The sequence below is a fragment of the Eulemur rufifrons genome, chromosome 15, assembly GCF_041146395.1.
Source record: "Eulemur rufifrons isolate Redbay chromosome 15, OSU_ERuf_1, whole genome shotgun sequence".
NCBI classification, from domain to species: Eukaryota; Metazoa; Chordata; class Mammalia; order Primates; family Lemuridae; genus Eulemur; species Eulemur rufifrons.
In genome coordinates this window covers 30,917,501-30,933,594 of record NC_090997.1, presented here as the reverse complement: position 1 = coordinate 30,933,594, position 16,094 = coordinate 30,917,501, and the positions used below count along the sequence as shown (strand labels likewise).

At 33.4% G+C, this 16,094-nt stretch overlaps 1 protein-coding gene across 1 annotated transcript in view; it reads right to left on the bottom strand.

Annotated features, from left to right (window-relative positions):
* ADGRB3 (adhesion G protein-coupled receptor B3) overlaps positions 1-16,094 on the bottom strand; it is a 683,715-nt gene that overhangs the window by 278,617 nt on the left and 389,004 nt on the right. The window contains exon 17 of the mRNA XM_069487813.1: positions 7,383-7,426. Within this exon, the coding sequence (XP_069343914.1) occupies positions 7,383-7,426 (44 nt within the window). The remainder of the gene's footprint in view (positions 1-7,382; positions 7,427-16,094) is intronic.

Below are 16,094 nucleotides of genomic sequence, written 5' to 3'. Positions count from 1 at the left end.
CTCACAAAAATTAATTCACAATGGATAAACATACTTAAACCTAAGGCATGAAACTATGTGAACTCTGGAAGAAAATTTTTGAAAAACTCTTATAGATATCAGCCTAGGCAAAGAATTTATGAAGAAGATCCCAAAAGCAATCACAGCAACAACAAAAATAATAAATGAGACCTGATCAAGTTACAAAGCTTCTGCACAGCCAAAGATACAATTAACAGAGCAAATAGACAACCTACAGAATGGGAGAAAATATTTGCATGCTATGCATCCAATAAAGGGCTGATAAGCAGCATATACAAAGAACTCAAGCAAATCAGCAAGAAAAAAATCAAACAACTCCATTAAAAAGTGGGCAAAAGACAAGAACAGAAGTTTTGAAATGAAGATAGACTAATGGCCAACAAACACATGAAAACATGCTCAACATCTCTAATCATCATGGGAATGCAAATCAAAATCACAATGAAATATTACCTAACACTAGTGAGAATGGCTTGTGTGAAAAAGGTTCAAAACAACAGGTGCTGGTGAGGATACAGAGAGAAAGGAACACTTACACGCTGTTGGTGGGACTGCACACTAGTGCAACCTCTGTGGAAAGCAGTATGGAGATAGCTCAAAGAACTAAAAGTAGACCTACCATTTGATCCAGCAATCCTATTACTATGTATTTACCCAAAGGAAAAACAAAGATATTTTATTAAAAAGACACTTGCACTCAAATGTTTATAGCAGCACAATTCACAATCACAAAGATGTGAAATCAACCCAAGTGCCCATCAATACACGAGTGGATTAATAAAATGTATACCATGGAGCACTACTCAGCCATTAAAAAAAATGGTGATCTAATATCTTTTATAACAACTGGGATGGAACTGGAGGCCATTCTTCTAAGTGAAGTACCACAAGAATGGAAAAACAAACACCACATGTATTTAATACTAAATTCAAACTAATCAATCAACACTCATGTGGACAGATGGAAGTAAAACTCAAGAGAAATCAAGCAAGGGGGGCAGGATGGATGGGGACATTCACAACTAAAGGGTACAGGCACACTAACTGGATGAAGGGCACACACAACTTTGACTCAAATTGCACAAAAGCAAATTATGTAACCACAATGTGGGTACCCTATGATACTCTGAAATTAAGAAAAGTCTTAGTGAACTAAATAATAAATTAAAATGGACAATTAAGAGGAAAGAAAAAACTCTAGAAATATCAAGAGGGGTTCTGAGATTAAGAGGCTAGGAGACAACATTATTCAGAGTTCCATATGAAGATGAGACAGATTGTGGGTGAATCTATATTTGAAAAAAATTAATGACCAAGAATTTTCCAGGCCTAATGGAGAGATGAATATTCTCTAGAATTGAGCACCCTACCCTGACCCTGCTTGCAAACATTTTTATTCATTTACTTCAATGTGATATATAATTAATATTTTCTGTGTGCAAAGATATAAAAAAATGCTGTAAAGCATTGCTTGGGGCAGAGGTTGGCAATGTTTTTCTGACTATAAAAGACTTGATAGTAAGTATCTTAGAATTTGCAGGCACTGTGGTTTCTGTCATGACTCAACTCTGCATTTGTAATATAAAAACAACCACAGGTAATACATAAACAAATAGGCATGACTATGTCTGATAACACTTTATTTACAAAAACAGGTGGAAGTCTGTATTTGTGCCACAGGCTATAGTGTGCCGACCCCTATGCTAGAGAGCCAAGATAAATGTTACAATAAAAAATATATATGTGGCAACATTTTACTTCCAATGTTATCCCTAAGAATTCATGTTGTTGCATTCAATAATGCAACATTTCCTGAACTTTATAGCTCACACTAATGGACATAATGGGCCGTTAATAATATTAGAGGCACTTAGTAAACTTTATCAGTTAAAAAGGGATCATTTATGTACTAACAAACTCAATAATATACACCTTCAGGAAACCAGGCACTTAAGATTCAATACCACAAAATCTATGATGTAACTTAAAACATTCTAAGAAAATTAAAATTTTCAGATATAAAAAAGAAAAATTTCTCTGAAGAAAGCTGAAATAAGGTTATTTGGAATTATAATGGCTTTATGAAAAAACATACAACTGTGGATATCACAAAGCATCAAAAATAATGTATAATATAAGGCAGAAAAGCAAAATGTAAAAGCTTCATTTAGTTTCCTACTAATGAATTCTTAAGTACACATTTTTTATGAAATTAATATTTTTCTATTGCTTTCTGTAGTTCTTTTAAAATAGCATGGTTGCTTTGCTAATGGAACATTTATCAACAATAAATCTGGAAACCAGTAGCTATTCTAAAGTTGTATATTATTATTTTTACTGACATAATATTTCATTTTTTAGAGGTAAAGTAAATTTTACTTTAACTTAAAAGGATTAGTGCTTTGATAATGTAAAGTTTCAATATTTTCATTTCTGTCAGTGTGAATATAATCAAGATACACAAAACATAACATAGTTTTATGTTTTAGAGAACTGATGATTGGACCTGAAAAGATAATGGGAAATTCTACGGAATCCTGATATCTTAGGTGGAAACTCCAAAAATGTAACTTCGCTGCTTCTGCAGTTACCGCCATACTGGCTCTGAATACAACCACTGAAGCAGGGTTACATCAAGTGCCAATCACAAATAGTTACTTCTTACCACTGTAACTACAGAAAAACAAACATGATCTTAGGCACTATCCAGTAAAATTAAACATGTTGGACTAGGATTCATATCGGACCTATTAGGAGCTCCATGTAAAACTGTTAATTTAAAACATTGAGCATCTTATGTTTGTCACATAACCATGTGATTTCTATTCAAAGTATTGACTTCCATGATGTACTCAGTTATATTTTAATGTATTTAAACAGACCATTTTGTGCTACAAAAGAAAACTTCTTGAAGTTAAATAGTTTTTAAATTCTGTCTCTAGTTAATTAAATCACCAGGAAATTCTGGAAATAGTTATCTACTGGAATCTTGGCTATAAGTATGCCGAATATTTTGAATATAGACTTTCTTTTTTTAATGCTTCTTAAGAAAAAGGCTCCAGTTAGGTAACTGCAAGTCTGTAACAGATGCTTCCATATTTCTTCCCAAACTATAAGACCATAATATTACTGTTTTACATGGTGAGCTATTTTGGGTCTATTTTCTTTATTAACTGTTGTATAAATTAAGTCTCCAGCAAGACCTCTTCTTTGTTTTTTTTTTCCTTTTGCTCTTTTATTATAATTGTAAATAAATTATTTCCTGTTCATATTAGTTTGCATCCAGTCTATCCCAGTTTGAACAGAGCCTTATAAAAGAGCTTTATCATTTGGTTATTCCCTTAAGGGGAAAAGTTGGGTATTCAAAAATAGTAATGCTTTGTATAATTGCTTTGAATTTCTAAGGGGTAACAGATTTTTCTTAGGGTGTACAATAGTGTGTCCTTCTAATGTATAGGTATATCAATCACCCAGAGAACAAAGAAAATAATGAGAATTCCTTGAAATATGGGATGAAGCTGGGGTGTTAATTTTATATTTGCTAGGGGTTATATCATGAGGTACATGAAATGATGACTTCCAATATGAATGACAAAGCACAGAAAGATGTTCTGGTTATGAAGAAGTACAGATAATGAGAGGAATTACTTCAATTCAATTACTTAACTTTGAGATAAAACAAGCTAGTGTCATTCTCAGTCAAGACGTGACTATTGCTACTCTCAACTCCAATAAATCAATTTGAAATGTAGAAAATGGGAAAGTGCCATCCTTAAAAGCTTTTGTTTTCAACGACAAGGTAGGCAAATAAATTATAAGTGGATTGATAAAACTGTTTAACAACAGTTAAGCCATGGTTAAGAAGTTACAACTAAAACTCAGAAACATTTTCTGAAAACAAATGTGATCCTTTACAGACCTGACAGCATCAGATGGATCCATAGAGAAGGATCACATATTAATTTAAAAAAAGGATTATAGGCTTTACAGGGAGTATAGTCACCACAAGTGATCTAATACTCAAACTCCAAATTTAGAGTAGCTCAAAGAATGTGTAAATTATCGATCACTCAAATGCTAACTTTGTAACCCACTTTAAAAGAAAACATTTAAATATTTAAAAATAAATAGTTATCCTATCTAAAATAAGCCTATTTCTGAAGTGAGCAAACTACTTTGGATTTATTTCATGGGTCATATGGGATGAATCATTTTTGGTATCCTGTTAATTAGTGAGCTAAAGCAAAATCAAAATATGTTTTAAAATTGTTTAAAACTATTGTATCTAATGAGGGTAAAATAAAATGCCTTTGTTTGAAAAATAAAATTAATTCTTCTTAATGAATTTTAATACTATAATAAACTGAAAAATTGTCCCATCAAACTTACAATATTAGGCTTAATAATTGCTAGGAATGTTTATCAATTGATAAAATAAAACAGAGATGTGAATAATTCTTAAATACAAAGGGTATTTCTGAAACATGAAAATATTCACTCTTGTACAAAATGAGCCAATAAATATTTGTTGAATATGTACTATATGCAGGTATACTAGGCATCAAGAGTGCAATGATGGATAAGAACAATAAAGTGTCTCTCTTATGATGCTTATTTTCTAGTGGAAGAGACAGACAATAAGTAAACAAAAATACATAAGAGAAAAAGGAATGCATGCTATGAAGGATATAAAATGGGGGAATATAAAGAAAATAGGATGACACTTCGGATTAGGTGGTCAGGGACATGCTCAAGAAGGGATGTATAAGAAGGTACATAGAAGCACAGTTGATAGAATAAAATAAAAACCATGTCAGTAGCCATCAATATAGAGAATATTTGATCAATTATGATATACCTATACAATGCAGTAGGTACAAGGAATGAAATATAAGTGGTAGAGTATAAAAATTTCCAAGACATATATTGAATTTAAAATTGAGGTTGCTAAGTGTTACATACAGCATGATAATATTTATGTAGAAATAGTCTTCATAACTATGGCTGCACACATGTCAATGCACAGATACCTAAAAATATACACAGCAAAATGTAGATAAGAGTGACTTTGGAGATATGGGTGGATGTAGAGACCTAAGATGGTAATGACCAATAAGCCTTTAACCTGACAGTTATGTTTTACAAGATACTCAATGCATTGCTTTTGTAATTAAAAACTAACTTAAAAAAATTAAAAAGAGCAGCAACTTGATAAACCACAATTAAAACACAAATTCTAATATTAAATTTAATACTACAGTCTTGAAAATATCATTTACCTGAGACCCTTTCTGTATAAAAAGAAGTAGCACTATCTCTTCACTATAAATTTTACTTAAAGGACCTATAGTCAAAGCTAAAATCATTGCATTGCTAAAATTACTGTATATATGAACATGAACAAAATAGAAGAATAGATGTGAAAAAAGGAAGTAAAGGTGTTTTAACCTTCATTGTTTAAAAACTCACCCAGGAAAATAATTTTAATGATGAAACAATCTGGGGAAAAGTGTGGACAGAAGTTCTGTCACAGTGGAAGCTTTCTGATCACTTTTCTGATATATCAAGGAAATGTGAACTACACCGATCTCATGAGATCATCTTCTTTGAAAGGCAACTAAATACACCTCCTCTCCCCATATAGTTTTCTTCAAGGACAATTTAAAAGTTGAATTTTGTAAAGCTAAGACAGGTTCTTCAAGATGGATAAGAGTCATGTTATCAGCAGATGTTAGGGTAAGTTGAGGGTGATTGATTCCTAAGGGGAATGCTGACCTCAGACACCAAGAGCTTTATAAATTAAACTCAACACTTTATACTTTCTGTGGAAGGAAGCAAACAGGAGGCACAAAATAGGGGAATATTTCTTTTTGGAGTGTCCCTTTAATAGTCCTAAGGGACTTTTGGAATAACTAACACTTTTCCCTCTTTAGATCAACATAGAAGCACAGTCTACCCTGTAAAAAGATAATAAAACTAAATCAAAGTTTGTTATTATTCACAGAGATATGCAAGTTGCTATATTCAGGAGTTTAAGATAGCATACTTTTCTGGAGCAGAAAACATTCAATTAAATTCTTATAGCATTTTAGTCTTCCCTTGGCTATACAACATACTAAACAGCCCCTTAGAATATGCCACCAAAGGCTTCTCTGGCTATTGTAGAAAGAGGAACACATGTAAAAATGTTACTGCCATGGATTTCTCTATGGGGTTTCAAAAATATAATGACATCTATAAGGCCATCCAGCTCATGCTATCACCAAGGCAAAACTGGAATTCTCCTTATGGTACTAGGGTTTCTAGAAGTAGAGGATCCCTAGAATATCAGACACTATAGCAAAAAATACATTTAATATTATTAACTGTAATATTAAATTAATTGTATCAGCACCCTGGGACTGAGCCAATTGTCAGGGGGTTTGATCCTTTCCTAGTGATTTTCTAAGAATATCCCTCTTCTAGACTCTCTGGTGAGAAGCAAGTAACATCATAAAACCTCAGATGTAGATCATATTTGGGGTGAAGAACAGTGGGAAAATTCTTAGAATACATAGAATGCAAGCAACAATGTGGTACTCTACCTGACAGCATATGGATGGTGGTATTAGCTTTTGGGATTGATTGATATTTATCTCCCCTCCAAGCAAAACAAATAGCTGTAACCTACATAAATATTTTAATTATGGAGTCTATCTAAGATTTCACAATGGATTTTTCTACTCTGAGGCATTAAAATCTCATAGAATTATCAATGAAATAAAGATGATTTTGATCAAATATATTGAAATTACTCATACAAACAAAAAAATACATGGAAGGATTACTCATTTAGTATAATTATTTTCTTTTGTCTGCATGAATTCATAAAATATATGAATAAAAATTAAGTGTCACTCAATGTTTTTATGACAAAACATTCTAAAAGGACCAAATAAATATTGCATTACCCTGATAATAGATTCAAGGTCATGCGAGTAATGTATTGGCTAAATGACCATAGAAATTGCTATTTTATTCTGCAATGCTAAGCTGAATTACTAAGGCAAAATGTTGAAATGGCATTTGAGCTTCCATAAATTCTACAGTATCAGAGCTTTTAAAAAATCCTCGTGGAATTCACATCACAATGTGCCTTACAAATTAGGTAATGCAATCCTATCTCGCGAAGTAACCTGATGGCATCATCACACACAAACATATTCATCATGCTGTCCTGTGGATTCAAAAAGGAGAATGTTTTCCCTCTGAGTGTAACATCCCACTGACTTATATTCCTATTAACTGGCAAGCTGCTGAGATAACTTAATGTGGTCTGAATATTTAGTCCAAAGTAGTGTAAGAAAACATCTGTCACTTACGTTTTTGAGTCATCCCACAACACACAATAGGGATTCAAAGTACCCTAAAAATAAGCAGAGAAAGAATAAATATACCTTGAGTACATACATACAACATCGAAGGATTATGTGAAATGGAAACAGAATGGCAGATTTCTTATCTTGCAGCAAGATATTTAAAAGATTCCACCTCAATATTTTATAAGGAACTTGCATTTGCTTTCTCACAGATTTTGTGACCAATTTTATAAAATTCTATGAAAATCATACATTTATTCCAAATGTCATTAACTATATTTAGTTTTGTTGAAAATTAAAAGTGAAGCTATCATATGCCATAAGTCCATTATTTGATATTTTCAATTACATATTTATTTCTCTAGAATATTAATTGCTAGATTACTTTCTTTAAGAAGACCAAATTATTCCCACTATTTAAATGACACTGAAACAGCCTATATTACGCACATGTGCAATCATTACCACCTTCTTTTTAGCCTTTAATTGGTGCTTCCTAGAGACAAGAAGTATCCATTTCCAGAGAGTTTGTTGACTTGCAAATCTGCCTAATTAACAAGTCATATTTGTATAGGATCATATCTAACAAAACTTTAAGTAAAAATGTTAGATTTTAAATTCAGTTCAATAACTATGTATTGAGTATCTACCTTGACCTTCAGCATGACACAATGAGTTTTCACACTGCACTATTCAAATGCTTTCTGCTGGAGAGTGTTTTCTTCCTATCTGACTATGCACTTTCACGGAGTCTTATTTTGCCCTTTGAAACTAACTTAATACTTTTTCCTTTATACAATAACTTTAGATATGTGTAACTACAGAGTCTGTCCTACCCCTGAAGAGTCTTCTCTTACCCATTAAATATACTCTGTGGGTTTCAAGTCCTCTTATCCTCATCACTCATTTCCGGGAGGACACCCTGTTAAAGTGCATTGAGGGAAATCAGCCACTTGTGTCTGACCTGTGCAGAGCAAAGTGGTACTACTTCCTCTCCAATTTGGGTGTCATATTCCTAATAATGAAAACTAAGATTGCATCAGATATTTTGGTAGACTCTTCTTGAGCTTGACAGGTATTACTCATACATTGCAGTCTCTTCATAACTTTTGAACCCTGATTTTGGCAACCCACACACTCCAAGCTTTGCGTCATTACAACATTAAAAAAACAAACATGATTATCTGTGTCCTCATCCAACCAAGTAATTGATAAAAATAACGAATAGGCCAATGCAGTTTAAAAATACAGTCCTGAAACAGGCCACTGGCCCCTTTCCACAGGTGGACACAGTCCCTCAGGGCCTCAGTGCCAACCTGGTCCTCAGGCTTCCTTCCGTCTTGTTTACAAGTAGATCATCACTGGAGTGCATCAGACTAAGCAATATCTTTCAAAGTCTAGGGAGGCTCTTTGTGAGGGGTGCCTTTCTAAATGATGTTTTCTGGGTCCATTCTATCATTTCCCTAGAAATGAAAATTAAACTCACTCTTCTAAAATTTATGAAATCTACCCCAACCTGATTTTACTATTTATTTTAATTGGGACATTTGGCTAACTCCAATTTTGTAGCACCAAAACTATTCTCCAAAATCCATCAAAGACTACATATCCAAGATATCTTCTCATCAAGTGCTCATACCTTTACATTATGCTCCTAGAGCATAAAAACTCTTGTCTTCCCTGAGAAAAATGTCATAGTCCTGTAGATGTAGATGAAGAGCGTACTCAGGGAATGTTTAACAACACGAGAGAAGTGCTTATATAAATATCACTAGTCATAGCTTACTGAGTAAGTGAGCTTACAAATGAGGGAACAGAGCGTCATGGTCTGTGATAATTAAACTTATTAATAGTTTTATGGGAGAAGTGGGTCCTTATTTGGTTCTCACAGAAGGGTTAGATCTCGATGTTCAAGGGATGAAAGGGGGAATAGTGGTTCAAATTGGTTTCTTTCTCTAACTTATGAGACATTATCTAGTTTTACCTGTATTTTTCATATAGCTTGTGACCTTCTGATAAATCCTCAGCATAGCTAAAATGTTTTCATACAATTATGCTATGTTTATCTAGGCTTTTGTTCCAAGGAGCTCAGAGCACTTTATAGATAACAAATTATCCTTGAAATCTCACTGTGAAAGAGTATGGGATAAACCCAGTGTAGCTGAGGAATCTGAGTGGTAATAGATCTTCTAAATGTAGATCACTGGTTTTAGTAATGTATAATACATATTAAGTTAAATCTCTATATAAACTAATGCAGGATACTGATTATAGGCTTAATATTTCATAATTATTGCTCATAACAGGCTAAAACACAAGAAAATAATATTAGAAAAAATATAAACTTAATTGTTTGGATACCTCTTTCTTTTTTAACACCCTAAAGAAACTAATTTATACTTTCAGACAAAAGTATAAACATGAGAAATACTTCTTCTAGTCTTATCTCATGCCTTTGTCAATACTCAGTTTTATCCTCTACCTTCTTCACTCCTTACGTCTTAGACCCTAATTGCATGTTTCTCTCGCTCTCTGTTCTTATGAAAATTTGATCATCAACCAGGTAGTAATTATTATAGGCTGCAAAATGCACCATTCAATTTTGTGTTTTACTAAACACTCTGGGATTTACACGATAAACAGACACCCATTTGTAAATATTTATTCTAGCATAGTTACCAATGTGTAATTCTGTGAGCCAAGGTCAATAACTTAAACATTTGAAGTTTAGAAAAATAAGCAGAATAAATCAGAGGAATCTTAGTACCTGAGTAGACCAGTCACTTAAGGAATGAGAATGAGAGAAGGGAAACAAAGCAAAAGCCATTGATAAATGAATTCTAAACATTAAAAACAAAAACAAAAACTGGCTAAATGGTTCTGCTGAGAAACCACTTGTAAAACATTTGTCGTAATTTTCAGATACTTTTTTCAAAGGGCCTCTGTTACAAGATCTGTTATGAGGAATTTACAGAAAATCAATAACAGGAAATGGTGGGCCCAACAGAAAGTGGAAACAAAATATAACTACAGAGCAAGAGGAAAATAAGCAAGCTCTGAGATAAGCTGAAGAAAGAGATTTAAGCAATGCATCAAACTAAGAAAACAAAAATAGTCAGGTAAACAAGACAAATTGGTTAAAGAAGATTAATTTACCAAGATGTAAGTGACATGTTAAATACTAAAACTACATATATTTGAAAACTTTAGAAAAGGATATGCTATTCTTGACAAATATGTTTTTGACAAAAATTAAAAAATGCCTCTCTTGGGTACATTCAAAATAGCATAGTTGAACTCAAGTTAAAAATATTGATACTCATGTACTTTTAAGTATTTTAAAAATGCACCATAACTCAAATTTCCTAATTATCATAGATAGATATTCTACATACCACTTTCAATTGTTTTTGCTATTTTCTTTTACTTCTCTGTTTCAACATCGACCCAACCAATATTATCTATTTAACAGTAGACTATATGACCGGCTTTGTTCATGTATTTCTACAGTTGCTTCTCTCTTTTTCTTTGGACTGCATAACTTCTGTTTTCTCATTTATAAAATAGGGGATTTGGACATCCTTTCTAGCCCTAGCTCTCAATGATTCTACAATTATATTCATCAGTGAATTCATTTTATTCTTTCAAAATTCTCTTCCAACTCTTTTTTTTTTAATGGAATAATCACTATGTTAAATTATTCGCACAAAGCATGGAAGTCAGAAAATAAAGCCAGGGTGATGATCAAAACAAGTCTATTCATTCGTTTATTCATTCATGCCACAATCATCTAGTAAATACCCATTACATTCCAGGTACCCTTGGAGGCACTATGACACAAGGCTGAACAAAACAAAGTCCCTGCCTCACAGATTTCACTACAATCAAGAGGGTAGAGAGAGAACAAGACAAAAAATATCGACAAGTACATATATAATATATTAGATAGTAACGTACTATAATGAAAAGTAAATCACAGTGAGTAGGAAAGACTGGAGAAATAGAATAGATTGTAACTCTGTATATTGAAAAGGCTTCACCAATTAAAATAATATCTGAGCAGAGTTCTGAAAGAAGTTGGATATCAATAAAGTCACAATAAAAATGAATAATGACCAAGGTTCCTTACATTTTCCTTGGTTTTCTAAGTTCTAAATCAATTCAACACACATGCTATCTTAATCACTCTCTTGCTATCTTAAAAACGTTTCTAAAGTGTTTTCTCTAGACCTACTCCAGAATCAACTGGGATACTTATTAAAATACAGATTCCTTGGCTTTGGGAATTTTGAGATTGAAGCTGAACTTAGAAATCTGCATTTTAATAACTATACCCACACCTCCCCCATAATTTTAATCCACACCAGATTTGGAGAATTACTGCTCAAGACACACACAACAGAAATAACACGGTGAAAACATTTAGTTCTACTCTTTCAGCAATTTTGAAATATACAATCTATTATTATTTATTGTAGTCACTGTTCTTTGCAATAGATCACTAAAGCTTAGTCCTCCTGTCCAACTGAAACTTTGTGAGGTGATGGATTTGTTAATTGGCCTGATTTAATCATTCCACATTATAAACATGTATCAAAACATCACAGGTACCCTATAAATATGTATAACTATCATATACCTATGATAATTAAAAAATTAAAAATAATTTAAAAACCTGAAATAACATGGTTATCCTAATCTGTTTTTATTCAAACTTTCAAATGCTTAGTGCTCATATGCAATAGTAAACTACTAACCTGGAAACTTCAGAACTTTCTTGTACCTTCCACAGCTCTTTTGAAACAAAAATAATCTCTTGTCTTTGGAGGCAAAGCAAGCAAATTGACAAAGCGGCTAAGGACACGAAGAAGGGCAGTGACTTCATCATAACTATTTGAACATTTCCAATGCTCTGAGTCAGATGTTCCAGGGTGATTCTTTCTGTCGCGTTGTCCAGTGAATTGGACATTGACCTCTTGAGTGTGGATGGGAGAAATACTGTTCAATGGATACCACGCTGCCTCTTTTTAAGTTTCTAAATTTTAGACGGCAAGACATTACATAAAAATGATCTGGATTTTGCTGAGCTTATGCTCTCTTTCTTTCTCCAGTAAAGTTTAATTGCTGTTATTATACATAAGTGCACAAATAAATTTTGGGGATTTCTTGAGAACATTTCTAATATGTTTGACTTGACCGGCAAAAGACTAATTCATATCCTGTTTATAATTTTAATGCTACTTGAGAAAGAACACATCTTAAAAATGTCAGGAATGCATGCTAGGGAAGCAAGATATTAGTAGATGTAAATTTTTCCACAGTCAAATCTATGATAATTCAGTAGTAGCTAAGCTGGGAGAGAGAACTCTTTTGGGGTCATGTCTTTTAACATATAAACACCTCTACAGTCACTGAAGGAGTAAACACCACTCAAGGGGATTATGCCACTGAAAAAGTACAGTATAAATCTCAACAGGGAATAATCCACTGCATATTCTTCTACAAACATTTTCTTAAAGTCGTGATAAGTACTGTTCCATATTTTAGTATTTTAAATAATCCTTAGAGCTAAGTCTAGGTTTTACCATCATTTTTTTTTTTTTTAAGGGGATAGCTGTCAAGTATCTGAAGCCTAAAGAGCCTCACTGAGAAAGCAAGGTGCTCTTGCTTATTAGGAATATGGTGACACAGAGTATTTGAATTGTCTTTTGAGGATTCGATAGAAAGGATCACACTGAGAACTAGTTAAACTCAGACAGAAAAGAAAAAGTTGGCTTTGGTTAAAGCACAATGATATAAAGGCCACTGAGCTGAGAAACAGAATATTGTGTTATCAGGACCAGTCGCATCCACGTTACATAACTATTCTCAGGGAGTTGGCAGCTATTTCATTGGAACACAAGGAGAAGGTATATATTTAATTTCACTTCTGCTGTATAGTTACTCATTAGCCCACATTAACCAGATGACATTAGTTTAAAGGAAATGATAACAGCTTGCTTCTTTCATTTCTGAGTTTTATCACTAACCTGAATGTACATTATTTCCTGATGAATAGTTGCTACTTGTCATACGGGAAGCAGTAAAATTTAGAAACAACATCAGGAATTTTTACATTTGTATCCTTCAAAGAAAAACACTCCCTTAACATATATATCTTAGAGTGTCCTACACACGTATGATTGCATCATTCCCAGAAATGGCTCCATAGAATCTGGTGTAACTGTCAGCACAGAAATGGGTCTTCTAGGGTTAAAACTGTGCAAGTATTTACTATTAGTTGAAAGTGACAAATAACTTTTTCATAAATGAATATTTAAATATCTAGATTCCATATAGATAGAGTATATAGTTTAGTTCTCTTCCTTTTACATTCAAGAGGATATAACAATGTGCCCTAATAATAATTACATGAGGCTGTAGCACAGACAATGGCAGGCAGGGGTGGCGGTGATAGCTCCAGTCTATCAACTGCCAGCAGAGAAGTTTAGCTAAGTTGTTTCAAGAGTACAACGTATCTGTAAATGTCAGAGTTGCCTTTGGCATCCAGCACCTTCTCCCACATGGCCCTTCTTTTGGCTACCTGACGATGCTGTCTCCCCTAATTTCCCCTAGTATCCTGCCACCACTTTACAATGACAATTCTCACTGTCTGGTGATTCCTTTAATTGAGTTCATAAAGTGCTATTATAGGTAACTGCCAGGACAAAATGAACTTTCTAGTTGCTAACTGATTTTCATTGAATAATATATTATCTGTATAATAGTAATCTGACTTAAATGAAACTATGAATGTATATATATATATTAATTTTGCAGTGTGCCAATGCAGAGTGTATTGGTTTTCTATTGCTGCTATAACAAATGATCACAGACATAGCAGCACAGAATGACATAAATCATAGCAGCACAGAATGACATAAATTTATTATTTCAGTTTCCATAGGTGAGAATTCTGACCTATCAGCTCAGCTGAGTCTCAGGTTAAGTTTTACAAGGCCGAAATCCAAGTGTTGGCAGGACTGTACACTTTTCTGGAGAATCTGAGGATGAATCCACTTACAAACTCTTGCAGTTGGAGGACTGAGGTCCCCACTTCCTTCCTGGTTGACAGTCATGGATTGTTTTAGCTTTTGAGGCTGTCCACATCTTTTGACTTGTGGCCCTCTTCCTTCTTCTTCAAAGCCAGCAATGGCAGGTTGAGTCTTTTTACACTGCATCTCTCTGACCAGAGCTGGGAAAGGTTCTCTACTTTTAAGGGCCCATGTCATTAAACTGGACCTACTCAGATAATCCAGGATAGTTTTTCCATTTTAATGTCTTTGTCCTTAATCACATCACACAGAAGTTCCTTTTGACATGTAACACACGTCTCATTTGACATGTAATCACACAAAAGTCCCTTTTGACATGTAACATATTCACAGGTTCTGGGTGTTAGGTTGTGGACATTTTGGGGTGGTCATTATTCTTGCTACCGCACAGGGTTGACAATCTATAGCCCATGACCCAGATCAGCACTGCTGCCTATTTTTGTAAATTACATTCTGTTGGAACACAGCCACTCCTATTTGTTGATATATTGTCTATGGCTGCTTTCACACCATAACAGCATATTTGAGTGGATGTGACAGAAACCATTATGGCTCCTATGCTTGAAATATTTACAATCTGACTCGTAAAAAGTTTGTGGACCTCTGCTCCAACAATAGCACAATCATTCTAAAATCTTTTTGAAGAATATCAGTTATGTATTAGGAATAGAAACAAATTGAATTTGAAATGTGAGAAAGTTGCTTACTCAAGTTTAGGAATTTAGTATACAACCAAAAAAATGTAGCTAGAGAAAAATTTCTCTCTCAATTTCAGCTGTTGGTAGAGCTATCAATCTCCTTGTCTAGTTAGCATTTCAAGACTCTCCATAAAAATTATCAAGAGCTTTAAGCAGACAAAACATCAGAAATCTCTTCCAAATGGATAAAAGCTAGGTAGTAAAGTAATTTAAAAAGTAAAAGTATACAAAAAAAAAAAAAACCACCCCTTTGTGAAAATTATAGATGCACAGACTGGACTTTTTAAAGCTTTGCCAAGTGATTTTTAATTTCTTAGGTTATTAGATTTTATATTCATGAAAATACCCACTGAATAATGTTGGAATTTCTTTTCATTGTTTCTCATGCTTATCTAATGGTAACAAGCATATTTATTAGTCTTCCACTGTGATTTCTACTATGATTTACAAAGGCCGTGGCTCATGATTAATTTTAGTTTAAAATTAGTTTGTACACATAAAACAAATTTCTTAATTTGTTAGCTTGATACTATTAATATTCAAACAAATATGGAAAAGAAAACAAAACCAGCAAGGCCAAATTCCCATGAGATCTTTTGTGCATATGGCCAATTTAAGAACTACAAACAAACCTGAGGGGTTTTTCTCAACTCTGAAAATATCAGTAGCACCCTACCTAGACCATGAACGTTGCTGTCCAGAGGAAGAAATATTTTAAAAAGGCAAGATTAGACTGCAGGCCACTCTATGTTTCCATTCAAAATGGAACTGCATAGAGAGTTTATTTGGGGAAAAAATGCATTTTCAGGCTTGCAAAGTTAATAGAACATGAGATAACTAAAATGCATTTTTTAAAAATTCTTCTAATTCATCTTTAAAGATGGGGATGCTATTCACCTCAGAAAGTCATAGTAGACCCAGAC